Source organism: Gadus chalcogrammus, chromosome 13, assembly GCF_026213295.1.
Source record: "Gadus chalcogrammus isolate NIFS_2021 chromosome 13, NIFS_Gcha_1.0, whole genome shotgun sequence".
In the NCBI taxonomy this organism is placed as follows: Eukaryota; Metazoa; Chordata; class Actinopteri; order Gadiformes; family Gadidae; genus Gadus; species Gadus chalcogrammus.
Window position 1 is genome coordinate 1,204,286 of NC_079424.1, and position 26,710 is coordinate 1,230,995.

The window sequence follows — 26,710 nt, forward strand, 5'->3', positions numbered from 1 at the left end:
TTTGCGATGGGATCTTTTATGACCAAAGTGAGTCAGAACCTCGGTTTTACGTCTCCTCCGAAGGACGGCACATTCCACAGGACAGTGTCCCCGTCACTGCACTGGGGCATCGGGATTTATGAGTAAGGGAGCCAGTGGGAAGAGTGCCACCTATAGGCCACCACCCGACACCACTTGCAGCACCTGGTATTCCCAGGCGGTCTCCCATCCAGGTACTAACCCGGCCCGACCCTGCTTAGCTTCCGAGATCAGACGAGATCGGGCGTGTTCAGGGTGGTATGGCCCTTATGTTTTTTTTTACAAAAACAACAGTGTTACCCCTTATGTTTTTTTTCATGACGACCAATAAAAAACAACAGTGTTACCCCTTATGTTTTTTTTGACAAAAACAACAGTGTTACCCCTTATGGTTTTTTTCACGACGACCAATAAAAAACAACAGTGTTACCCCTTATGTTTTTTTTTGACAAAAACAACAGTGTTACCCCTTATGTTTTTTTTTCATGACGACCAATAAAAAACGACAGTGTTATCCCTTATGTTTTTTTTTCATGACGACCAATAAAAAACAACAGTGTTACCCCTTATGTTTTTTTTTACAAAAACAACAGTGTTACCCCTTATGTTTTTTTTCATGACGACCAATAAAAGACAGCAGTGTTACCCCTTATGTTTTTTTGGACAAAAACAACAGTGTTACCCCTTATGTTTTTTTTCATGACGACCAATAAAAAACGACAGTGTTGCCCCTTATGTTTTTTTTTACAAAAACAACAGTGTTACCCCTTATGTTTTTTTTCATGACGACCAATAAAAAACAACAGTGTTACCCCTTATGTTTTTTTTGACAAAAACAACAGTGTTACCCCTTATGTTTTTTTTCATGACGACCAATAAAAAACGACAGTGTTACCTATCCCTTATGTTTTTTTTCACTACGACCCATAAAAAACAACAGTGTTACCCCTTATGTTTTTTGTGACAAAAACAACAGTGTTACCCCTTATGTTTTTTTTCATGACGACCAATAAAAAACAACAGTGTTACCCCTTATGTTTTTTTTGACAAAACAACATGGTTACCCCTTATGTTTTTTTTTCATGACGACCAATAAAAAACGACAGTGTTACCCCTTATGTTTTTTTTCATGACGACCAATAAAAAACAACAGTGTTACCCCTTATGTTTTTTTTGACAAAAACAACAGTGTTACCCCTTATGTTTTTTTTCATGACGACCAATAAAAAACAACAGTGTTACCCCTTATGTTTTTTTTGACAAAAACAACAGTGTTACCCCTTATGTTTTTTTTCATGACAACCAATAAAAAACCAAAGTGTTAACCCTCATGTTTTTTTTTACAAAAACAACAGTGTTACCCCTTATGTTTTTTTTTACAAAAACAACTGTGTTACCCCTTATGTTTTTTTTTCATGACGACCAATAAAAAACAACAGTGTTACCCCTTATGTTTTTTTTGACAAAAACAACAGTGTTACCCCTTATGTTTTTTTTCATGACGACCAATAAAAAACAACAGTGTTACCCCTTATGTTTTTTTTGACAAAAACAACAGTTTTTTTTCATGACGACCAATAAAAAACAACAGTGTTACCCCTTATGTTTTTTTTTACAAAAACAACAGTGTTACCCCTTATGTTTTTTTTCATGACGACCAATAAAAAACAACAGTGTTACCCCTTACGTTTTTTTTCATGACGACCAATAAAAAACAACAGTGTTACCCCTTATGTTTTTTTTACAAAAACAACAGCGTTAACCCTTATGTTTTTTTTCATGACGACAAATAAAAAACAACAGTGTTACCCATTATGTTTTTTTTTACTAAAACAACAGTGTTACCCCTTATGTTTTTTTTGACAAAAACAGCAGTGTTACCCCTTATGTTTTTTTTCATGACGACCAATAAAAAACAACAGTGTTACCCCTAACGTTTTTTTTCATGACGACCAATAAAAAACAACAGTGTTACCCCTAACGTTTTTTTTCATGACGACCAATAAAAAACAACAGTGTTACCCCTTATGTTTTTTTTGACAACAACAACAGTGTTACCCCTTATGTTTTTTTTCATGACGACTAATAAAAAACAACAGTGTTACCCCTTATGTTTTTTTTCATGACAACCAATAAAAAACCACAGTGTTACCCCTTATGTTTTTTTTCATGACGACCAATAAAAAACAACAGTGTTACCCCTTATGTTTTTTTTGACAAAACAACAGTGTTACCCCTTATGTTTTTTTTCATGACGACCAATAAAAAACAACAGTGTTACCCCTTACGTTTTTTTTCATGACAACAAATAAAAAACATCAGTGTTACCCCTTAAAATAATAATAATAATGGATTGAATTCATATAGCGCTTTTCTAGACACTCAAAGACGCTTTTTTTTTACAGGGAAGGGGGAACCTCACAAACCACCACCAGTGTGTAGCACCAACACGGGTGATGCACGGCAGCCAATCTGCGCCAGAACGCTCACCACACACCAGCTTGAGGTGGAGAGTGAGGGAATTAATGAGTCAGCCAATTATACAGGAGGATGATCAGGGGGCCAGATTGAATGAGCCTGGTTGGGCCAGGACACCGGGGAAACCCCTACTCTTTGCGATGGGATCTTTTATGACCAAAGTGAGTCAGAACCTCGGTTTTACGTCTCCTCCGAAGGACGGCACATTCCACAGGACAGTGTCCCCGTCACTGCACTGGGGCATCGGGATTTATGAGTAAGGGAGCCAGTGGGAAGAGTGCCACCTATAGGCCACCACCCGCCACCACTTGCAGCACCTGGTATTCCCAGGCGGTCTCCCATCCAGGTACTAACCAGGCCCGACCCTGCTTAGCTTCCGAGATCAGACGAGATCGGGCGTGTTCAGGGTGGTATGGCCCTTATGTTTTTTTTTACAAAAACAACAGTGTTACCCCTTATGTTTTTTTTCATGACGACCAATAAAAACAACAGTGTTACCCCTTATGTTTTTTTTGACAAAAACAACAGTGTTACCCCTTATGGTTTTTTTCACGACGACCAATAAAAAACAACAGTGTTACCCCTTATGTTTTTTTTTGACAAAACAACAGTGTTACCCCTTATGTTTTTTTTTCATGACGACCAATAAAAAACGACAGTGTTATCCCTTATGTTTTTTTCATGACGACCAATAAAAAACAACAGTGTTACCCCTTATGTTTTTTTTTACAAAAACAACAGTGTTACCCCTTATGTTTTTTTTCATGACGACCAATAAAAAACAACAGTGTCACCCATTATGTTTTTTTTGACAAAAACAACAGTGTTACCCCTTATGTTTTTTTTCATGACGACCAATAAAAAACGACAGTGTTATCCCTTATGTTTTTTTTTCATGACGACCAATAAAAACAACAGTCTTACCCCTTATGTTTTTTTTGACAAAAACAACAGTGTTACCCCTTATGGTTTTTTTCATGACAACCAATAAAAACCACAGTGTTACCCCTTATGTTTTTTTTCATGACGACCAATAAAAAACAACAGTGTTACCCCTTATGTTTTTTTTGACAAAAACAACAGTGTTACCCCTTATGTTTTTTTTCATGACAACCAATAAAAAACCACAGTGTTACCCCTTATGTTTTTTTTCATGACGACCAATAAAAAACAACAGTGTTACCCCTTATGTTTTTTTTGACAAAACAACAGTGTTACCCCTTATGTTTTTTTTCATGACGACCAATAAAAAACGACAGTGTTACCCCTTATGTTTTTTTTCACGACGACCCATAAAAAACAACAGTGTTACCCCTTATGTTTTTTGTGACAAAAACAACAGTGTTACCCCTTATGTTTTTTTTCATGAAGACCAATAAAAAACAACAGTGTTACCCCTTATGTTTTTTTTGACAAAAACAACATGGTTACCCCTTATGTTTTTTTTCATGACGACCAATAAAAAACGACAGTGTTACCCCTTATGTTTTTTTTCATGACGACCAATAAAAAACAACAGTGTTACCCCTTATGTTTTTTTTTACAAAAACAACAGCGTTACCCCTTATGTTTTTTTTCATGACGACCAATAAAAAACAACAGTGTTACCCCTTATGTTTTTTTTTACAAAAACAACAGTGTTACCCCTTATGTTTTTTTTCATGACAACCAATAAAAAACCAAAGTGTTACCCCTTATGTTTTTTTTTACAAAAACAACAGTGTTACCCATTATGTTTTTTTTGACAAAAACAACTGTGTTACCCCTTATGTTTTTTTTCATGACGACCAATAAAAAACAACAGTGTTACCCCTTATGTTTTTTTTGACAAAAACAACAGTGTTACCCCTTATGGTTTTTTTCATGACGACCAATAAAAAACAACAGTGTTACCCCTTATGGTTTTTTTTGACAAAAACAACAGTTTTTTTTCATGACGACCAATAAAAAACAACAGTGTTACCCCTTATGTTTTTTTTTACAAAAACAACAGTGTTACCCCTTATGTTTTTTTTCATGACAACCAATAAAAAACAACAGTGTTACCCCTTATGTTTTTTTTGACAAAAACAACAGTGTTACCCCTTATGTTTTTTTTGACAAAAACAACAGTGTTACCCCTTATGGTTTTTTTCATGACGACCAATAAAAACAACAGTGTTACCCCTTATGTTTTTTTTGACAAAAACAACAGTGTTACCCCTTATGTTTTTTTTCATGACGACCAATAAAAAACAACAGTGTTACCCCTAATGTTTTTTTTGACAAAAACAACAGTGTTACCCCTTATGTTTTTTTTCATGACGACCAATAAAAAACAACAGTGTTACCCCTTATGTTTTTTTTTTACAAAAACAACAGCGTTACCCCTTATGTTTTTTTTCATGACGACCAATAAAAAACAACAGTGTTACCCCTTATGTTTTTTTTTACAAAACAACAGTGTTACCCCTTATGTTTTTTTTTCATGACAACCAATAAAAAACCACAGTGTTACCCCTTATGTTTTTTTTTACAAAAACAACAGTGTTACCCATTATTTTTTTTTTGACAAAAACAACTGTGTTACCCCTTATGTTTTTTTTCATGACGACCAATAAAAAACAACAGTGTTACCCCTTATGTTTTTTTTGACAAAAACAACAGTGTTACCCCTTATGGTTTTTTTCATGACGACCAATAAAAAACAACAGTGTTACCCCTTATGGTTTTTTTGACAAAAACAACAGTTTTTTTTCATGACGACCAATAAAAAACAACAGTGTTACCCCTTATGTTTTTTTTTACAAAAACAACAGTGTTACCCCTTATGTTTTTTTTCATGACAACCAATAAAAAACAACAGTGTTACCCCTTATGTTTTTTTTGACAAAAACAACAGTGTTACCCCTTATGTTTTTTTTGACAAAAACAACAGTGTTACCCCTTATGGTTTTTTTCATGACGACCAATAAAAAACAACAGTGTTACCCCTTATGTTTTTTTTGACAAAAACAACAGTGTTACCCCTTATGTTTTTTTTCATGACGACCAATAAAAAACAACAGTGTTACCCCTAATGTTTTTTTTGACAAAAACAACAGTGTTACCCCTTATGTTTTTTTTCATGACGACCAATAAAAAACAACAGTGTTACCCCTTATGTTTTTTTTGACAAAAACAATAGTGTTACCCCTTATGTTTTTTTTCATGACGACCAATAAAAAACAACAGTGTTACACCTTATGTTTTTTTTGACAAAAACAACAGTGTTACCCCTTATGTTTTTTTCATGACGACCAATAAAAAACAACAGTGTTACCCCTTATGTTTTTTTTTGACAAAAACAACAGTGTTACCCCTTATGTTTTTTTTCATGACGACTAATAAAAAACAACAGTGTTACCCCTTACGTTTTTTTTCATGACAACCAATAAAAAAACATCAGTGTTACCCATTATAATAATAATGGATTGAATTTATATAGCGCTTTTCTAGACACTCAAATACGCTTTTTTTTTACAGGGAAGGGGGAACCTCACTAACCACCACCAGTGTGTAGCACCAACACGGGTGATGCACGGCAGCCAATCTGCGCCAGAACGCTCACCACACACCAGCTTGAGGTGGAGAGTGAGGGAATTAATGAGTCAGCCAATTATACAGGACGATGATTAGGGGGCCAGATTGAATGAGCCTGGTTGGGCCAGGACACCGGGGAAACCCCTACTCTTTGCGATCAGTGCCATGGGATCTTTTATGACCAAAGTGAGTCAGAACCTCGGTTTTACGTCTCCTCCGATGGAAGGCACCTTCCACAGCACAGTGTCCCCGTCACTGCACTGGGGCATCGGGATTGATGAGTAAGGGGGCCAGTGGGAAGAGTGCCACCTATAGGCCACCACCCGACACCACTTACAGCACCTGGTATTGCCAGGCGGTCTCCCATCCAGGTACTAACCAGGCCCGACCCTGCTTAGCTTCCGTGATCAGACAAGATCGGGCGTGTTCAGGGTGGTATGGCCCTTATGTTTTTTTTGACAAAAACAACAGTGTTACCCCTTATGTTTTTTTTCATGACAACCAATAAAAACCACAGTGTTACCCCTTATGTTTTTTTTTACAAAAACAACAGTGTTACCCCTTATGTTTTTTTTCATGACGACCAATAAAAAAAACAGTGTTACCCCTTATGTTTTTTTTGACAAAAACAACAGTGTTACCCCTTATGTTTTTTTTGACAAAAACAACAGTGTTACCCCTTATGTTTTTTTTCATGAGGACCAATAAAAAACAACAGTGTTACCCCTTGCGGTTTTTTTCATGAGGACCAATAAAAAACAACAGTGTTACCCCTTGTGTTTTTTTTTCATGAGGACCAATAAAAAACAACAGTATTACCCCTTAAGTTTTTTTTCATGACGACCAATAAAAAACCACAGTGCTACCCCTTATGTTTTTTTTCATGACGACCAATAAAAAACCACAGTGCTACCCCTTATGTTTTTTTTCATGACGACCAATAAAAAACAACAGTGTTACCCCTTATGTTTACTTCATGACGGCCGATAAAAAACGACAGAGTTACCCCTCATGTTTTTTCCATGTTGACCAATAAAAAACGACAGTTTTATTGGTCGTCATGTTTTTTTTCATGACGACCAATAAAAAAAAAAAGTGTTACCCCTTATGTTTGTTTTCATGATGACCAATAAAAAACGACAGTGTTACCCCTTATGTTTTTTTCATGAAGACCAATAAAAAACAACAGTTTTTTTTCATGACGACCAAAGAAAAACAACAGTGTTACCCATTATGTTCTATTCGATGAATATCGACAGTGTTACCCCTTATGTTTATTTCATGATGGCCGATAAAAAACGACCGAGTTACCCCTCATGTTTTTTCCATGTTGACCAATAAAAAATGACAGCGGTACCCCTGTCGACATTATTGCGCGGATCCGAACTTGAGCTGTTATGGCAAAAACAACAGTGTTAACCCTTGTGTTTTATTTCATGACGACCAATCAAAAACAACAGTGTTACCCCTTATGTTTTTTTTTCATGACGACCAAAGAAAATTGACAGTGTCACCCCTCACCCCTGTTTTTTTCATGACGACCGATAAAAAACGACAGTGTTACCCCTTGTGTTTCATTTGATAAATACCGACAGTGTTTCCCCTTTTTTTTTTCATGAGGACCAACAAAAAACAACAGTGTTACCCCTTATGTTTTTTTTCATGACGACCAATAAAAAACAACAGCGTCATAGATCGCTAACTAGCAGTGAGTTGTAAGCACTTTCCACCCTTTTCAGTGGAGGAATTGGACTCCCCAAGCAATGTTATACTTAATAATGCATTTCAAGTAGACATTGAGACTCACAAAAAATGGACGCTATAGGACATTGATCACGATTTGTCTCAATATCAGAATAACAACAATGGGTCAAATAGCAATGGCTGGTGGAATGGCCATGAAGTAGGTCTGTATATGCAGTGTAAGCTTGTCCAGGCCCTGCAAGCCAGGATGTAGGCTATGAATCTGAATGAATAGCAGGTATATAGGTAGTGGCCATCCCCAAAATGCACCAGAATACAGGAAATAAAATCTATTGAATTCCACCTCAGACCCCCTGTCTATTACTGTGCCCCACCAACATGTTTGATCGCCAGCCGCCACTGAGAATGTCCAATGGAAATAATTCTCTGCACAATTTGAATTGTGTTTAAATATGCTACAGTGGTCATTTGTTTAGCCAATTCATGTTAAACAACAAGGGTTTTGATTGCCCGACCCGACCCGACCGGGCCTGCCGGGTCGGGTCGGGCCTTCGATCAAGCGTTTGTGATTTGTTTTTTTTGTTATCATTGCTTTATTGGCCTAATCTGAGGAGAAATCTATGCCATAAACAGACATTTTATAGGCCTTTATTACACGGGTCTTCTCAATGCCATGGAACGCTCCGTTCACTTGCATGGGTAGTGGTCCGGTAACTTGTCAACCCCAGCGTCTTCGGTTACTAATAAGCGACGTCAACGTCTAGCGGACTATTTCACTGCTGATCAACACTGCGAATGCTGGTAACGAATCAATTGTAAAAAGACACACCATGTGAAGTTATTTTCCAAATAGGATTTGAAAAGCTTTGGAAGTTTATTTACAACACTATTTACGTGGTTTCGGAGTAGTACACTTTGACATTTTAATCCAGTTCAGCGAGAAAGGCGACAAAGAAAAAGAAGGGGGCGTTCCAGTCTGCGTAAACGAGAACCCCCACCACACGAGAACGCCCATTTGCGTCTGCAGTGGGATGATATTGTAATTTACCGACGCGTGGCGCAGGAGGGAAAAGAACGCTCTGCGCCGGTTGCAAACTAGCAACGACACATGCGCCAGTGATTAAGTCAATTATGCCGGATGCGAGATAGGGCTCTATATCTGTCTTTACATGATCATTTACAGTCTAAGGTTACCCCCAGAAGCTAAGTGTCCTATACTAGCTCAACAGCAACATTGATCAGTACCAGATTCAGTAAGGGTTTAGAGCTTAATGTTTGTTTTGTTGCAAATACAATGCTCTTGTTCGATTTCTCAGTTGCAAACTAGCAACACACTTGGTTTTAGATATTTTTAGGACAAGTTTGTTATCAGAGATCCATTTGAATACCATATGCAACTCTTTGTTGGGGGCTGAGGTGATTTCCTCAACTGTGTGTGCAGACATATAGAGTGATGAATCATCTGCATAAATATACACACAGGCTTTTTTACAAACAAGTGGGAGATCATTTGTAAAAATCGAGCAGTGGTCCTGGTGAAGAGCCGAGATGGAGTAAAGCCATAACACATACGATTCTTCAATAGTAAGCTAGGATCAATGACCTCATAGGCAGCACTAAAGTCTGATAGTACTGCTCCTACAATATTCTGTTGATCAATATCTTTTGTTCGTCTCTTTACTGGAGTTGGTCGACAGGAACCACAGAGGGGGTCGAGAACATATGATGAAGGGGGATGGGAACTAACGATAGAGGGGATGGGAACATATTATAGAGGGGGCAGGAACACAGAATAGAGGGTGACAGGAACACAGAATAGAGGGGGACAACAGAATATAGGGGATAATAACATAATTAAAGGGGGATGCAAACATATTATGGCGGGAAGGGGAACCACAAAGGGCATCAAACCCAATAACGTAGTATGACGTGGGTTGCCAAGGCGAAAAACAAACAAACAAGCAGAAGCTGATTTGTTATTTTATAGCTTTACTCTTCATGGATTTATTCGGACACTGGTAAACCAACGCTGGCTTGATTCCTAGAATGTAGACAGGAAACTCTGGGTGGGAGCTGGACATAAAGCTGCTCTCTTTATGACTTTATGATCCACACTGTACGTGGAGAGGTGTTTCCTCTTCTCTGGGACCAGGACCATAAAGACCAGCAGACTGACATCCAGGTTTACAACCCTGGGAATGTGAGTGGAAGTCTTCCTCTGAGTTGATAGGAAGGGTAGGCTGTGTCTGATTGGCCAGTGTACCAATCAGTTCAAGCCTTCTCATCTGGCTGATCTTGGAGAAGGATTTTAAGATGCCCTCCAAATTATTTTAAGCATTGCATTTTATAGCATTTAGTTTTATAGCATTTAATTGTGGCATTACATTTGATAGCATTACATTTTAGCTTAACATTTGACTATTACATTTCAGCTCCTGCATTATTGCGTAGTATCTTAGCGTGACATCATAGCATGACATGGCCGTCGGAGGCACGTCGTTACGGACGCTGGACGTTGGGTGACATCAGGATTCAGACCTTTGAGGCGCTGAAGAGAGAGGTAAGGGCCCTTAACAGCCTCCGAGGAGCAGTTAAGGGAACGCTTCCTCAGTAGCAGAAGCAGACTAAACTACAGGCACACTACCCTGTTTATAAGCCGTCTTTAAATGACCCTTTTTGTTGTATAACCACACAAACCCGCTTACAGCTCACTTAAAGTGCAGAGTGGCAACAGTATAAATATATATATATAGCTGCAGCTTGAGATGAACGGTCAAAGATCGATTACTCCTACGTTTTTCCTATAAAAGCACAATGTGTGACACACACACTCACACAATCACACACACACATAAAAAAAGCTTGCATGACTTTTTTATGTGAGTAATGATATTTTGTGGGATTTTGATTGGATCTACACTACTTAGAAATGGAAACAGTGTGTGTGTGTGTGTGTGTGTGTGTGTGTGTGTGTGTGTGTGGTGTGTGTGTGTGTGTGTGCGTGTGTGTGTGTGTGTGTGTGTGTGTGTGTGTGTGTGTGTGTGTGTGTGTGTGTGTGTGTGTGTGTGTGTGTGTGTGTGTGTGTGTGTGTGTGTGTGGGTGTGTATGTGTGTGTGTGTGTGTGTGTGTGTGTGTGTGTGTGGGTGTGGGTGTGTGTGTGCCCGGGGACCAGTTTACTATCCACACCCATCAACTCTCATGACTGGCCAAACTGGCTTCTAGGAACGACCAGAATGACCTGGAATACACCTTCAACGATTTTTCTGAATCATGAATTCTTGTTATATTATTTACAATGAATATGAGAAAGTAAAACAATTGCAAAAGTGGCGAGAAAGACTTATTTACATTTGGGTTTTAGTGTTGCCAGATTCAGTGCAAACAACCTTTCGGACTGAAATATGCATGAAATTTTTTTTTAATAAAGAGAATATCTATATATCCCATACATATATAATGGAAAGAATATATATATATATATATATATATATATATATATATATATCTCCCGTTGTGGAGAACCCACCAATGTATTTGATTTTTTTTTTTTTTTCTCTGACCTAAATGTCACAGCTTTGTTCACATCCATGTCTGCTCTGCTGGTCTACCCAGATGGCTTTGTCACGGCTAGCAGGGAGGTAAACCCAGATGCAGAGGTCAGACTCAGGTAGTGCCAAAGGAAGCTTTACTTTGAGGAGACCAACAGGTAGTGTGGGGGTGGGGCAGGTTACAAGCTTCTACTAGACAGAGGAACCACGGGTCTTTGTAGAACATAACGCTAAAGAGTATATTAACTTGATGCCCTGCTTATGAAATAGAAGTGCATGTTTTAAATGTATATACATTCAATTGATAAATAAGTATTGGATGTCTGCTTTTTTTTTTAGTTTTCCTGAGTCCTTTTCAAGTTTAAATATGAGAGCATGCTTTAATCCAATACATTCTTTAATTTCAAATGACTGAATAACCTTTTGATAAGATTTGATTGATTTTTTTATCATTGCAGATTGAAAAAAAACCGGACAAACCCACAAAAATAAATGGACAGCGTTTGAATTCCCATTAGTCTAGCGAAATGTGCGACACAGGAAAGCCCTTATTTGGATTCAGCTGAACATGCACACAACAGCCTTAATGGATCCATGGGAGGTGTACTTGTCATATCTGCCAGGCACTAAACAATCCAGACAGATATACAACACCTTGTTCGCTGCAAAGGTCAGTCCCTTTTACAACACGAGGATGGAGGCGTTAATCACCCAATCAACTTGAAGCCCTTTCTCACTATGAATGATTTGAACCAAAGTGTTGGGAAAGACTGCCCCCAGAGTGAGTGCTTCTAGTGACATCATTGATGCTGAGGTACTACACCACACCCACATGATACCTTCAGCCAATAGCTCCTGGCTAAAACTGCCCAACCAGGCTCATTCAATCTGGCCCCCTAATCATCCTCCTGTGTAATTGGCCGACTCATTAATTCCCTCACTCTCCACCTCCAGCTGGTGTGTGGTGAGCGTTCTGGCGCAGACTGGCTGCCGTGCATCACCCCAGTGGGGGCTACACACTGGTGGTGGTTAGTGAGGTCCCCCCTGAACTGTAAAGCGTCTTTGAGTGTCTAGGAAAGCGCTATATAAATTCAATCAATTATTATTAATTAATTAATTATTATTATTAATATTATTATTATTATTAGCTGCTCCTGATGGTGAGGTGGAGGTGGTATCTCAGGAGGTAACGCGGGTTGCTAGCTAGATCCTCCTCCACCTAGCTACTGTCAAGGTGTTCACGAGCAAGGCACGTAACTGCTCCAGACCAGCTGGCTGTCGCCTTGCGTGGTTGACTACGCCCTTTGGATGCGTGTGTGTCAATGGTCGTGTTTTGCTTTGGATAAAAGCGTCTGCTAAATGCCGTCAATGTCAAAGACTAAGGTTGTTTCATTCAAACTAGCAACAATGAGAAACCTTGACCCTAAATTCCTTTAAAAAATGAGCATACGTATCTTCAGATATTGTCTGCAAGCCAAATGGAACGAGATACTTAAATGCATTGAAAACCATCCCTAAAGTTACGACAAAGTAATCGTGGAGGACTTTCTGTCCACTTTTTGTGTAAACAACTGAAAGTCAAAAACATCTTGACTTTGCTTCCTTTATGGGTGGATTCTTATTGAATCGGACGTGAGTCACAGGAAGGATGATACACCGGTTTAACCCTCAACCTTAATGTCCTTCACCGCGCTCCGTAGCGGAGCAGTTTGAGCTGACCCTCACTCCCACCATGTGCTCATCACTATTTTTGCCCCTGATTCACCAGAATACTGCAATCACCGCTCCCAGCGACTTCCTACACAGTGAGATATGTAAGGCCCAGCCCTGCCTGGATAATGACAACACCATCTGTGATGACAGATTGTGCGGCAGACTCATTTTAAAATATTATTGGATGCTGCTTTTGTCACTGAGATTGCAACGTGAAGCGAGGCTGCGCTGATATTCCATAGCTGTGAAATGCAACTCTTTCAAACAATGACCGGGCTCTCGTGGCCTTATCACAGGTGCCCTTTCAGTCACAAAGCCGGCCAAGTTATCGTTTAACCAGAGGGTTTAACCTTTCTTCCTGTTGTGGAATTGCAGAGGCGGGGGAAAGTAGGCATGGCCCCATTATACTAACAACTATATGATAATAATAATAATAACACAACTTTTGACGGGTCAGAGTGCTATCCATTATTTCCATTTTATGGCATAATAAAACACTGCTAATTAACCCATGGGAAAGGCGCGCGGATCGCTCGGGACTCGTGACGTCACCAGTCAGATGACCATCAGTCCTGTTTAAAAGCAGGGGAGGGAAGGGAGGCAGAGCACAGATCCAGAGCAGCATCTTCTGAACGCACCACCCCGCAAGAGAAGAAGAACAAGTGTCCAGGCAGCTCCACCACAGCCATCACCATGACGACCACGGCCCCAGCTGTTGCTATGCTACTCCTGATCCTGGCCCTGAACTCTGGGACCTCGGAGGCTGTGCAGGTCCAGGTACGTGTGCTCTACATGATGACGTATGTGTGCTCTACATGATGACGTACGTGTGCTCTACATGATGACGTACGTGTGCTCTACATGATGACGTATGTGTGCTCTACATGATGACGTACGTGTGCTCTACATGATGACGTACGTGTGCTCTACATGATGACACTGTTTCCACCTTCAGGCCTCTCCTTCATTCTTATCTAACAATAGACCGACCGGGACACAGTCGTCCTGCAGGGGTCTGTGACACTAAGATGACAGAGTATTGAGTACTGAGAATGATGAGTGATATGAGGAGATATATATAAATATATATTCATTTATGAGTATGTGTTTCTTATTATTCATGCTTTTAAAACCACTGGCGTTATGGGTCTATTATCATGAAGGGAGTGATGGAATGTGAACGTGGCCACACGTGGCCCCAGTGAATGAGTATCTGCTTGAGGGTTTCACCACAATGTAACTCCTCCAGAGACAGCGAGAGCCGTCCATGTGACGCCTCTCCACGCCTCTCTCTCGTGTCCTAGGTGGAAGGGCTGAGCTTCTCCTTGGAGGACGTGCGGATGCTCCAGAAGCTGACCCAGGGCCCGAGTAGACCGGGCAGCATGAGCCCCAGACTGAGGGCCAGCTCCTGGCTGGTGTGCTCACACCCTGCCCTCCCCAACGCCTTCCAGGCCCTATGCGACCAGCACAACAACGCTTCCCCCTCGCTGCTCGGCCTGAGTGAGTCCCACGCTGTTGTCCTACCGTCAGATAAAGAACGGCCATGAGGCCTCAGAGTTATCATCCACCCATCGCAGTGTTACAGGTGTTAGTACCCACCTCCCTCCAAAGCTGCCAACAACGATTACAGATGCATGTCGTTTAGGAAGGGCAGTGTGGGAATCAAACCCAGGACCAGTTCAGTTGTTTATTTTCTGACTTTTTTTTCTCTGTCCTTCTGCTCTCTCTCCGATCGTTAGGTATGATGCCTATGGACGTCTGTGAGATCTGCGCCTATGCTGCCTGCACTGGATGTTAAATCAAACGCACCCAAGCGGACGGCCATCTTTACTCAATTGTTGTTTGTTGTGAACTGCGTCCGCATCTTTCCATGCTGTTGTTTTTTTTTACTTTACTTTTTTGGGGATCTTCAGCATTCTTGTTATGTAAGGGTTGGCTTCAGAAAAGGTTTTCAAATATTTGGGTAGCTTCCAAGGAACTGTTACTTAGCATTATGAATAGCACTTTCCCTTCCTGATAAGTTCCTATATTGTCAAATTTTAGACTGAATTGTTTATTTGTTCGCTACATTTCTCTCTCGCCAAACTATTAAGACGTATTTAATGTAAAATGCTTTTTTTTATTAATGTTTGAATAAAAATACATACTGCACTATATGAAATGGTTTCCTTTAATTTAAAGATGAAGTCAAGCTGCCAATTTATCCAAGAAAGATATATAGTATTACACATTGTTAATTCTTTAATGACAGCAACGATCTTTAGATGAAGAAAAAGGCCTAGCAACGAGCCGAGCTGGTCACAGTTCTCCCTGAAGTCCCTGACTCAAAGCCTTGTACTTAACACCAATAGCTTTAGTACAATGAGCAGAACGGAGCAGGCTAATGCAGAGCAGACACGCTCCCACGACGCCGTTCTGCTGCCGTAGCTTTGAACTGTTAGCGACGCTCCTTACATGTGAGTGAAGGTGATAGTAACTGAAGACTATACCGCCTGTTCCCTCCAGGCCTTGCAGGATGTACCAGTAGCATACTCTGCAGAACAGAACTAGCCCCAAGTTAGCGGGTACCTGCAGGTGGGCGGGTCCACAGCCGCAGGTGGGCGGGTCCACAGCCGCAGGTGGGAGGGTCCACAGCCGCAGGTGGGCGGGTCCACAGCCGCAGGTGGGAGGGTCCACAGCCACAGGTGGGAGGGTCAACAGCCGCAGGTGGGCGGGTCCACAGCCGCAGGTGGGAGGGTCCACAGCCACAGGTGGGAGGGTCCACAGCCGCAGGTGGGCGGGTCCACAGCCGCAGGTGGGAGGGTCCACAGCCACAGGTGGGAGGGTCCACAGCAGCAGGTGGGAGGGTCCACAGCCCCAGGTGGGAGGGTCCACAGCCGCAGGTGGGAGGGTCCAAAGCCGCAGGTGGGAGGGTCCAAAGCCGCAGGTGGGAGGGTCCAAAGCCGCAGGTGGGAGGGTCAACAGCAACAGGTGGGAGGGTCCACAGCAACAGGTGGGAGGGTCCACATCCCCAGGTGGGAGATGCTTGTTTGTTCCTACATTTGATTGGTTAACTGGCGGCACCTGAGAGAACCAAACCATGGGACGAGAGCGAGGAAGAACCGACCAAAGAGATTCATGTGAAAGAATGTGCTATGCTATCATTTGAATGAGCGATATAACGCGCCTCCGGTCCGCAGTTACATACTTGGGATTTGTGCCTACATTCAAAGTATGTGATTATGGGTCAAGTACCTCATTCTTTTCAATAAAGGCACATTTTAGACAGACCAGACTTACACATGATTCACAGAACTTCCAACTAAAGCGTTATAGCTTTCGCTGTAATGCTGGGCGAACACAGCATGCCTCTGTTTGTTTTGGACGGTGCATCCTGCGGTCTATGCGTCGTGAGCCGTGAAACCACCCAGCGCTTTTTGCCAACAGCACCTTGACGGCTTCGTTCATCTCTTCTTGATGCTCCATTGCCAGTAGCTTACTGTGTATAACATGCACTATATATACCTATATAGACTGACCACAGACACAAACCATATAGTCTGGAAACCGTAGCCAGTATTATTCACAAGGCACAGAAAACCAAGACATAAACAACGACAAAACCATCACTGATCTGTGGCGTGAGCGTGGAGGATGTCTGGTTTAAGCAGCCTCTCCTGGCCCGAGGCGGACTGATTGGGGCCGGTGAGGCTGCACACCTGTTGTGCATTGAGGAATCAATGTGCACAGGTTAGACCAGCCATCATCACACACCGGTTTTCCAACATCACCATCCTGTCTCCGTCTAGAGGAGCCCAGACCAAGGTCAGCTCATGGAGTATGGGGGCCACCTAGTGGCTCCAGCATGGCCATTGTTACAACCATTGGCAACAACCATGAACTCAGAACTGTGCCAGTGGGACTGATCAACAGCCAACTACTATCACCACGGTGGTCATCTTGAATATGAGATCCTCAAGGATGTCTGTAATGGATCAGTAGAGAACATGCTGCCCAGCTGCCGAGTCATTTCTTATCGTTGTATTGCGTAATGCCAGCTCAGAATGAGGCCACAGCTCTGCGTCCCTCAAACATAGCCCGTTCACACTTCGCTAGCTGACTCACTGTTTAGATAAGATTAAACATGAACAGTGTTGATATGGGTCATGAAGGAGAGGCGTGTTTCCCCCTCCCGGCCCCTGTGGTGCTAGGGTTGTGTAGCGGGGCGTGGGGTCTCTCTGTTGAAGATTGCCTGGATGACTCGTAGGTACGTGACAACGGCAGACAGGAAGAAGTGGGTGGAGGAGTGGGGTGAATGATGATGCCTGGTTTAAGCAGCCTCACACCGCCCCAGGTCAGACTGATTGGACTCTGAAGCCGGTAAGGCTGCACACCTGTTGTGCATTGACTAATCAATGTGCACAGGTTAGACCAGCCATCATACCTCCCACATGAGGAGATCTCCTGCACCAGGCCATGTGTCATTGTCTACAAACTTTTACGATAAACTTCTTCTTAAACGTCTTCCATCATCATCACACTTCGTCCTTGTCTAGAGGAGCCTACTTAAAGTCACCGCGGTGGTCGCCCCATTCCACCTAACAACAGTCATCATCCTGGTTCATCACGATGCAATATCATTGGCTAATGAATCCCTCTCAAACTATTGAAGACAATCCCCCTTAACCAGCCACGTGCATGGAGCAGATTAAAAACATACAAATAATCTCTTAATTCATTCATGGAGTAAGATCAGAGTAAATTCATTGAAGGACGTGTCAACCATGCAAGGAACCTTATGCACATCAGGAGCGGTTTAGTTTTTTTGTGGCTCAAGGACACCTCAACACTTAGAGGTGCTGGGTGTCGAACCAGCAACCTTCTGATTGCCAGAACACCTGCTAAACCCCCGGAGCCACTGCCATCCAATGATGGATGGAAGGGTCAATGAATGGGTTGAATTAATATATTGATGGGTCATAGACAGACAGATGTACGGATGGACAGACAGATCAATGAATGGCACAAATCGTACAAAATTCGTCTCTTAAACAGCCTCCTTATTTGCGAGTGTTTTACCTGGAAATGTTAAGAGATCAAAAATCCACTTAAGAGGATCAAAGTTGTGTTCCTGAATTTGTTGTATATTGGCGATTATGAGTTTGTGGTTCATAGTGTTTCACATTATAGCACAACAAAATGTCATATGTCGTACATTGCAGGGTCCCTTTAACGTGGTGGTTATTATTATACCTTAAAGAGCTGTAGGTTTTGTTCATGTTGATTAGCTCCAACACAATGTTAATTCTTAGAAAGGCCCTCCCGCATCTTTCTAAGAACAGCAACAAACAACGAACAGGGTTAACATAACAGATGTATGGGTGTCTGAAAATGCCACTACGCTCACAAAAAAACATAAATGCACCCCATAGAGTCTGATTTCAACACTCGTGTGATCCCAGACGTGCCATTATCCTCCGCAAACAGAGCTGACCTACTGCTATCAGGGAGGTTCCCTTATTGGACAGGCCAAAGAGTGATCTACGGGCCTGATGACGAGGAAGAGGAGATGGGGCCGGGGTTTATGGACGATGTCTGCGTAAGAATTGGATCACAGAGTTGATTGTCTCTCATAGACGTGTCATAGATGGGAGGATAGCATGAGGGAGGGGGATTGTAAACAAGGAAAAGAGGATCTTATCCTGGGTGGTGGGTCGTTGGGTCAGGCTGGTTAATGAACGATAGCTACTCCCCGGAGCCGCCTCAGCTATAAGAGGGGAGCAGGAGGGGACAGACCCGTCACAGAGCAACCTGAATCTCAAGCTTTCACTGTTTGCCTTTGACGAGATCTTGACCGTGCCGACCATGAGAGCTGTGCAGAGTCTGATGCTGGTGCTGGCTGCTTGCAGCGTGAGTGGAGCCGTGGGCGTCATGGTGAAGGTGAGTTGTTGATATTATCCTGGCTGGACGGGGACTTTGTTTGTGTTTGTCTGTGTGTGTGTGTGTGTGTGTGTGTGTGTGTGTGTGTGTGTGTGTGTGTGTGTGTGTGTGTGTGTGTGTGTGTGTGTGTGTGTGTGTGTGTGTGTGTGTGTGTGTGTGTGTGTGTGTGTTTGTGTGTAATCACGTGTGACTGTGTGCGTGTGTGTGTGTGTTTATATGACGTGACGATGAGAGCCATTCAACAAACCGATTGCTAATTTGATTCATTCAATAATTTGCAATAAATTAACTTGCGGGAGTTACTTTTATTCATCACATGCTCTATTAATACAGCAATAATGTCACCTTCTATGATCACCATTGTTAGCATTGCTCCGCCCGCTTAAGTACTTCCGCTCAATTTTAATTTCCCTTCGGTACTAGGTCTGGGCCTGTGGTATGTTAGTGGGTTTTCTCCGTCCAAATTTTGTGCGTCCAATCAGCGAACAGAGGGAGTGGCTGAGAACAATAACGTTAAAGTCAGCTCTCGTTGGCGGACATCTACATCGCACGGTGTTTGGTTTGTTTACCGCCTGCCTGCGATGTGATTCCTGGCCAAACGTTAGCGATTGGTTATGGTAGATCCAGAGTGACACGTGGCAGATCCATTAGTTTTAAACTTCAACAGACACCCGCCTTCAAGTGAGTTAACGTTAGTCAAGTGAGTGGGTCCAGACTCTGTGCAAATGAAATGAAGTATGAGACTCTGGTAGGACCAGGCTACACTATTGTACTCAATGCTTTAGAATAAAAAGAAATGTTCAAGAAGATTCTTTCTCTACCCAACTGATCCATACAGCCTCTGAATACGGTCTACTGTCAGACAGAGTCCTCTGAATACGGTCTACTGTCAGACAGAGTCCTCTGGATACGGTCTACTGTCAGACAGAGTCCTCTGGATACGGTCTACTGTCAGACAGAGTCCTCTGGATACGGTCTACTGTCAGACAGAGTCCTCTGGATACGGTCTACTGTCAGACAGAGTCCTCTGAATACGGTCTACTGTCAGACAGAGTCCTCTGGATACGGTCTACTGTCAGACAGAGTCCTCTGAATACGGTCTACTGTCAGACAGAGTCCTCTGGATACGGTCTACTGTCAGACAGAGTCCTCTGGATACGGTCTACTGTCAGACAGAGTCCTCTGGATACGGTCTACTGTCAGAGTATGACGCTTGTTCCTCTGTGTCTCAGGACGGGGACCTGGTTTTCCCCCTCCAGGCCGTGGAGACCCTGAGAGGCCTGATGGACCTCGATGGTCCGGTCTCCCCACACCTCAGCCGGACCAGTGCGGCGATGGTCTGCCACGACCCAAACCTGCCCCAGGTCTTCCAGCCCGTGTGTCAGGACAAGGGAGCAGCCATGAGCTTGTCCAGAATCGGTGAGAGACAAAACCACAAAGAAGGAGGGACCCCATAGACCAGGGGGACCCCATAGACCAGGAGGGACCCCATAGACCAGGAGGGACTAGGAGGGACCCCGTAGACCAGGAGGGACCCCATAGACCAGGAGGGACCCCTTAGACCAGGGGGGACCAGGAGGGACCCCATAGACCAGGAGGGACCCCATAGACCAGGAGGGACCAGGAGGGACCCCATAGACCAGGAGGGACCAGGAGGGACCAGGAGGGACCAGGAGGGACCCCATAGACCAGGAGGGACCCCATAGATCTGTGGACTGGGGATTATCTGGATTTCAAGTTTTTGCTTATCTATCATTTGTCTTTGATTCATCTTAACTTTTCATTAATCACCACAGAATACTTTGAATGGATCAAATTTTCAAAATCTTTTTCAAAAGCACAGCACAAAAGGAGCAGAGTTATTAGATACTAATGAAGTTTAACCGATAGTAAAGTTAGGAGCAGGTACCACATGTTGATACTGCTGGATAAAAGAGAGGAAATAGATCAACTTCAAGTTAGAGTTTATCAGAGAGAGCTTACGATAGCAAACAAACCGACACACTCATAGAGATGGACACAGACACAAACACACACACACACAGACACACACACACAGACACACACACACAGACACACACAGACACACCCACCCACACACACACACAAACACACACAGACACACCCACACAAACACACCCACACACACACACACACACACACACACAGACACCCCCACACAAACACACACACAGACACACCCACACACACACACACACAGAGACACACCCACACCCACACACAGACACAGACACACACAGACACACACAGACACACCCACACACACACACACACACACAGACACACCCACACACACACACACACACACACACACACACAGACACACCCACACACACACCCCCACACACACACACACACACACACACACACAGACACACACACACCCACACACACACGGCAGTCCCTGGAGTCCAGAGTCCCTAGCCCTGAGACAGATTCCTACAGATTGCCTCATCAGGAACACTGAGGGGCCAACGAGAGGTCGAGCAAACAGCGTGATGGAGACATGGCAGCGGGCAGCTCTGTGGTGGAGCGCTTTGTTGACCCCCCCTCAGTACAGACACTGACAGGAGGGGGTCTGTAGGAGGTCTGTACTGTAGGGGGGGGTCTGTACTGCAGGGGGGGGTCTGTACTGCAGGGGGGGGGGGTCTGTACTGCAGGGGGGGGTCTGTACTGTAGGGGGGGGGGGGTCTGTTCTGTAGGGGGGGGTCTGTACTGTGGGGGGGGGTATGTTCTTTAGGGGGGGGTCTGTACTGTAGGGGGGGGTCTGTAGGGGGTCTGTACTGTAGGGGGGGGTCTGTACTGTAGGTGGGGGTCTGTACTGTAGGGGGGGGTCTGTTCTGTAGGGGGTGGGTCTGTACTGTAGGGGGGAGGTCTGTTCTGTAGGGGGGGTCTGTTCTGCGGGGGGGGGTCCGGTCTGTTTATTCACCCTCCCTGTCGTCCTCTGCTCCCAGTGAGTATCCTGTAGGGGGGGGTCCGGTCTGTAGGGGGGGGTCTGGTGTGTAGGGGGGGGTCCGGTCTGTAGGGGGGGGTCTGGTGTGTAGGGGGGGGTCCGGTCTGTAGGGGGGGGGTCTGGTGTGTAGGGGGGGGTCCGGTCTGTAGGGGGGGGTCCGGTCTGTAGGGGGGGGTCTGGTGTGTAGGGGGGGGTCCGGTCTGTAGGGGGGGGTCCGGTCTGTTTATTCACCCTCCCTGTCGTCCTCTGCTCCCAGTGAGTGTCCTGTAGGGGGGGGTCCGGTCTGTAGGGGGGGGTCCGGTCTGTAGGGGGGGGTCCGGTCTGTAGGGGGGGGTCCGGTCTGTTTATTCACCCTCCCTGTCGTCCTCTGCTCCCAGTGAGTGTCCTGAACTTCAGGGACGCCTGTGACATCTGCGCTAACCCGTCCTGCTTCGGCTGCCGGCAGTGAGGGCCAGGGGTCGGCCGGGGCCTCAGTGAGGGGCCCCCCACCCCCGACTTCAACATCTCACACCCGCCATCTTCCCCCGATCCAACATGGCCGCCTGGCCCTGCTGGGGGCCCTGCCTCCCATTGGTCAACTTCTTGTTACTGTTTTTCTTTTGGTTTTATTGATTGGCTACAGAAATATCACGGTTGGGTAAACTTCCTGTGTTCCTTCGTGGTCTTCCCTGTGTGTTGATTACAACAATGCAGTCTGTGTTTTTTATAATTATTTATCTAAAGTTTTCGATTAAAAAACTGATCATCAATATTGACTGTTGGTGTGCTTTGTTTGCTTGTCATTTGGACTACCTAGTTTAGAACATTCTTGGCACACGGTTGGTTTACTTAGTTTAAGGTGTTCATAAACAATAGGTTGTATAGGTAAACGATTTCGTCATACCGCCCTCTAGTGGTGTCTATCGTCCTTGAAATAAGCCGGCAAATGGAGAACAATTATATAACATTACTGATACAAAGTGTTTTGACTGCAGTTTGTTAAAACTGGTAAAACTGCAAAAATAAACGTCTCTGCCTTTCTTCTAATTATTATATCGTTGAATAGAGACTAATATTAATGAATTTATTAATGAATTTATAGCGGATTATTCATCACTATAATAATTTAATAATTTATCCAAGTTTAAATTCTGCAAGCATAAGCCCGAATATATTTCTTCGTAAAACTTTACAACGCATATGGTTCGTTGGTCTAGGGGTATGATTCTCGCTTAGGGTGCGAGAGGTCCCGGGTTCAAATCCCGGACGAGCCCACATTTATATTATCGGTCAATTCGTTGCGTCGATTTATCATTGACCTTCGTATCATCGGTAACTCATTAGTAGTAGCCTGCATCAGCTGGATTGGAATTCAGAACATACCTAAAGACGTAAACACACGTAATAACGTCAAACAAAGACACAAAACATTTTAGATCTTACAGTCCTATGTAATATTTACATATTTAAACATGAGAACATATATAGGAAGGAAACGTGTGCAGAGGAGTTAATACTTTGCATCCCTTCTCCTGTTTACTTGACATGACAAGGCATACTCTATATCAGATTGGTAAGCCATCTTCGTTCATCCGCGAAATTAATTAGTAATAGCAGTACACATCAAATAAAACATATTATCAATTGCTCAATATAAAAAAACAAGTAAACGTAATGTTGTAATGAAGTCAAAAGCCCAACACGAAGATGAAGAATAAAAATAATACATATTTAAGTCAAAGAGTATTTGTGTTACTGGTAGAAGTAATACATGTTTAAATATAACTAGCCTCATTTATAAATGTAAAAAAATAAATAAGTCAAGAACAGTCCTCAATGAACTGATGTTTAATCAAAGTCTTCGCGGGCGTCGGGGAGTGTGGGCGGGGCCGGCGGGGGGCGCGGGAAGGCGTATTCGGCCACGTCGGCCAGGCCGGTGACCACGCAGCAGCTCAGCGCGCTGCGGTGCACGGCCATGTCGCGCACGGCGCTCCACGCCCCCGTGGCGCCGTCGTAGCGCTCTACGCTGAAGGAGGTGCTGTGGCCGTTGAAGCCGCCCGCCACGTACAGCCGGCCCTCCAGCACCTCCACGCCGAAGTTACTGCGCGGGCCGAGCATTGCGGGTGCCGGGCGCCACGCGGCGGCGCCCGGGCTGAACGCCTCCACGCTGAGCAGGCGGTCCACGCCGTCGAAGCCCCCCAGCTGGGGGGGGACGAGAGCGTCAGACAGACGGACGGACGGAGGGACAGACAGACGGACGGACGGACGGACGGACGGACGGACGGACGGACGGACGGACGGACGGACGGACGGACGGACGGACGGACGGACGGACGGACGGACGGACGGACGGACGGACGGACGGACGGACGGACGGACGGACGGACGGACGGACGGACGGACGGACGGACGGACGGACGGACGGACGGACGGACTGACGGACGGACGGACAGACAGACTGACAGACGCACACAACCCAATAATGAACTTAAACCTTAAAAAACGTTGAATGTTTAGGCCAATACCTATTTGCATGTGTGTGAGAGAACGTGAGGTGTTTTGCCATGGAAACGGACCGCGTAGACCTGGTCCCTGTAGGCCGCGACCCCCACCCCGCTGCGGGGCCCGCCCATGGGGGGGAGGAGGGTCCACTGGTCGGCCCGCGGGTCGTAGCACTCGGCGCTCTCCAGACACACGGAGCCGTTGAACCCCCCGCAGATGTACACCTGAGATGTACACACACACACACACACACACACACACACACACACACACACACACACACACACACACACACACACACACACACACACACACACACACACACACACACACACACACACACACACACACACTGGTTTGATACCTTCAACTCCAGCTCTCATCACACCTTTTCATCTCAGCTTTCTTCTAATCTAGAAGTGCGTTCTGGTTCGTTTTGTTTCCCTTTAGGGAAGGGATGGGGTTAGGCTTAGGGTTAGGGTTAGGGTTAGGGTTAGGGTTAGGGTTAGTTAGTAGTCAGTTAGGGTTGTTTGTTTGGGATTGCAGTTTTGCACAACATACACAATGAAACGAAAACCATGTTTTTCCTGCTTTGATTTGGTTTCATTACTAACTTCTCCCCTTTGAACATAACAACGTACTCAGGGGCCTCCAGCCGTACACCAGGTGCTTCTGTCCTATAGCGTTGCTATTTACGCTTTCAACTTCACGTTTCTGTGTTTATTCTCCTGTGTATCTTTGAACCACATTGAAGACCCCCACCTCTGTCATGACACATCCCCCCCCTCCCTCACCTGGCGGTCTCACCTGGCCCTCACCTGGCTCTCCCCTGGCGGTCTCACCTGGCCCTCACCTGGTGGTCTCACCTGGCCCTCACCTGGTGGTCTCACCTGGCCCTCACCTGGCGGTCTCACCTGGCGGTCTCACCTGGCCCTCACCTGGCGGTCTCACCTGGCGGTCTCACCTGGCCCTCACCTGGCGGTCACCTGGCGGTCTCACCTGGCCCTCACCTGGCGGTCTCACCTGGCGGTCTCACCTTGCCGTGGAGCGTGGTGGCGCTGGCGTCGCTGCGGGCCTCGCTCATGGCGGCCAGCGGCGTCCACTGGTTCCCGTGGGGGCGGTAGCGCTCCAGGCTGCTGAGCCGCTCGTGGCCGTCGTAGCCGCCCATGGCGTAGACGCAGCCGTCCAGCGCCGCCACGCTCACGTAGCAGCGCCGGGCGTGCATGGGCGCCGCTGGGCGCCAGTGGCAGGCCGCCAGGTCGAAGCGCCGCACGCTGTTGAAGTACTGGACGCCGTCGAAGCCGCCCACGCAGTAGAGGGCGTCGCCGAGCACGACCACGCCGTGGTACGCCCTGGGCTCCTCCCCCTCGACGGGCACGCCCACCCAGCGGTCGGCGCGCTCGTCGTACGACTCCACGCTGCCGGTGGGGGCGCCGCCGCTCCAGCCGCCCACGGCCAGCAGCACGGCGGGCGGCAGGCGGGGGCGCGTCAGGGGGTTGAGGACGTCCAGGCGGGCGCTGGCGTCGCAGGCGCCGATGAGCCGCAGCACGGCGGTGACGGCGGGGCTGCAGCGCGCGTCGCGCCGCACCAGGGGGTGGCTCTCCACGCGGCTCAGGAAGTACTCGGGGTCCATCAGACCCATGCGGACCTGCCACGCACGCACACACACACACACACACACACACACACACACACACACACACACACACACACACACACACACACACACACACACACACACACACACACACACACACACTGATGCACATTAGAGCATGATCATGGGATAGTACAGGCAGCAGAGTTACCAAGGACGCATTCAGTGAGCCAATGGGTGAACAGGATTCCTAAAGGGAGACGCGTGCATTGTGGGTAGTGACTACACAGGTAACAAAGGTGAGGGGGAGGGACCATCGTGGAGGGTGTAGGACTGGCGGCAGAGGCCGAGGTAAACTGCAGTACACTACGGTGGAGGTAGGCATGTCTGCACGTCTGCAACAGACTCAAAGGAATCTATGGAAGCAGCGGGAGGCTGCTCCCCCAGCGGCCCACCACCAGCCGTTCACAGTCCAGGGGTCTCCCCCGAGTGGGGAACGGGGCCCCCCTACAGCACCGAGGTGTGTCGGGCCCCCCCCCCCCCAAAGCACTGAGGTGTTTGCCCCCCCCCCCCCAAAGCACTGAGGTGTTAGCCCCCCCCCCCCCCCCCCTAAAGCACTGAGGTGTTAGCCCCCCCCCACCTAAGCACTGAGTTGTTGACCTCCCCTCCCCCTTAAAGCACTGAGGTGTGTCCCCCCCCCCTAAAGCACTGAGGTGT

The 26,710-nt window shown here is 45.5% G+C and overlaps 2 protein-coding genes, 3 non-coding genes and 1 pseudogene across 5 annotated transcripts in view; 2 read left to right on the top strand and 4 right to left on the bottom strand.

Annotated features, from left to right (window-relative positions):
* Positions 1 to 171: 171 nt before the first annotated feature.
* Positions 172 to 290, bottom strand: LOC130402768 (5S ribosomal RNA). Its single transcript, XR_008904036.1, has one exon. It is a non-coding gene; the product is annotated as a 5S ribosomal RNA (ribosomal RNA).
* Positions 291 to 2,801: 2,511 nt separating this feature from the next.
* LOC130402770 (5S ribosomal RNA) lies at positions 2,802 to 2,920 on the bottom strand. Its single transcript, XR_008904039.1, has one exon. It is a non-coding gene; the product is annotated as a 5S ribosomal RNA (ribosomal RNA).
* A 3,467-nt stretch (positions 2,921 to 6,387) lies between these two features.
* LOC130402773 (5S ribosomal RNA) lies at positions 6,388 to 6,506 on the bottom strand (annotated as a pseudogene).
* Positions 6,507 to 13,647: 7,141 nt separating this feature from the next.
* On the top strand, positions 13,648 to 22,602 carry LOC130402241 (uncharacterized). Its single transcript, XM_056606382.1, has 5 exons — positions 13,648 to 13,799; positions 14,327 to 14,522; positions 18,769 to 18,941; positions 20,174 to 20,360; positions 22,293 to 22,602. Exons 1-5 carry the CDS (start codon positions 13,716 to 13,718, stop codon positions 22,361 to 22,363), a joined length of 711 nt encoding a protein of 236 aa, XP_056462357.1. The 5' UTR covers positions 13,648 to 13,715; the 3' UTR covers positions 22,364 to 22,602.
* Positions 22,603 to 23,096: 494 nt separating this feature from the next.
* trnap-agg (transfer RNA proline (anticodon AGG)) lies at positions 23,097 to 23,168 on the top strand. The gene has a single exon. It is a non-coding gene; the product is annotated as a tRNA-Pro (tRNA).
* A 574-nt stretch (positions 23,169 to 23,742) lies between these two features.
* Positions 23,743 to 26,710, bottom strand: part of LOC130402242 (kelch-like protein 10) — a 16,566-nt gene continuing 13,598 nt past the window's right edge. The window contains exons 5-7 of the mRNA XM_056606383.1: positions 25,433 to 26,044; positions 24,471 to 24,620; positions 23,743 to 24,096 (exon numbers count right to left, since the gene is read on the bottom strand). Of these exons, the coding sequence (XP_056462358.1) occupies positions 23,743 to 24,096; positions 24,471 to 24,620; positions 25,433 to 26,044 (1,116 nt within the window). The remainder of the gene's footprint in view (positions 24,097 to 24,470; positions 24,621 to 25,432; positions 26,045 to 26,710) is intronic.

Coding starts and splice junctions, on each gene's coding strand:
- LOC130402241 (XM_056606382.1), top strand. CDS start 13,716: ATGACGACCACGGCCCCAGCTGTTGCTATGCTACTCCTGATCCTGGCC. Junction 14,523..18,768: donor CCCCTCGCTGCTCGGCCTGA/GTGAGTCCCACG, acceptor GAGCCGCCTCAG/CTATAAGAGGGGAGCAGGAG. Junction 20,361..22,292: donor CATGAGCTTGTCCAGAATCG/GTGAGAGACAAA, acceptor CTCTGCTCCCAG/TGAGTGTCCTGAACTTCAGG.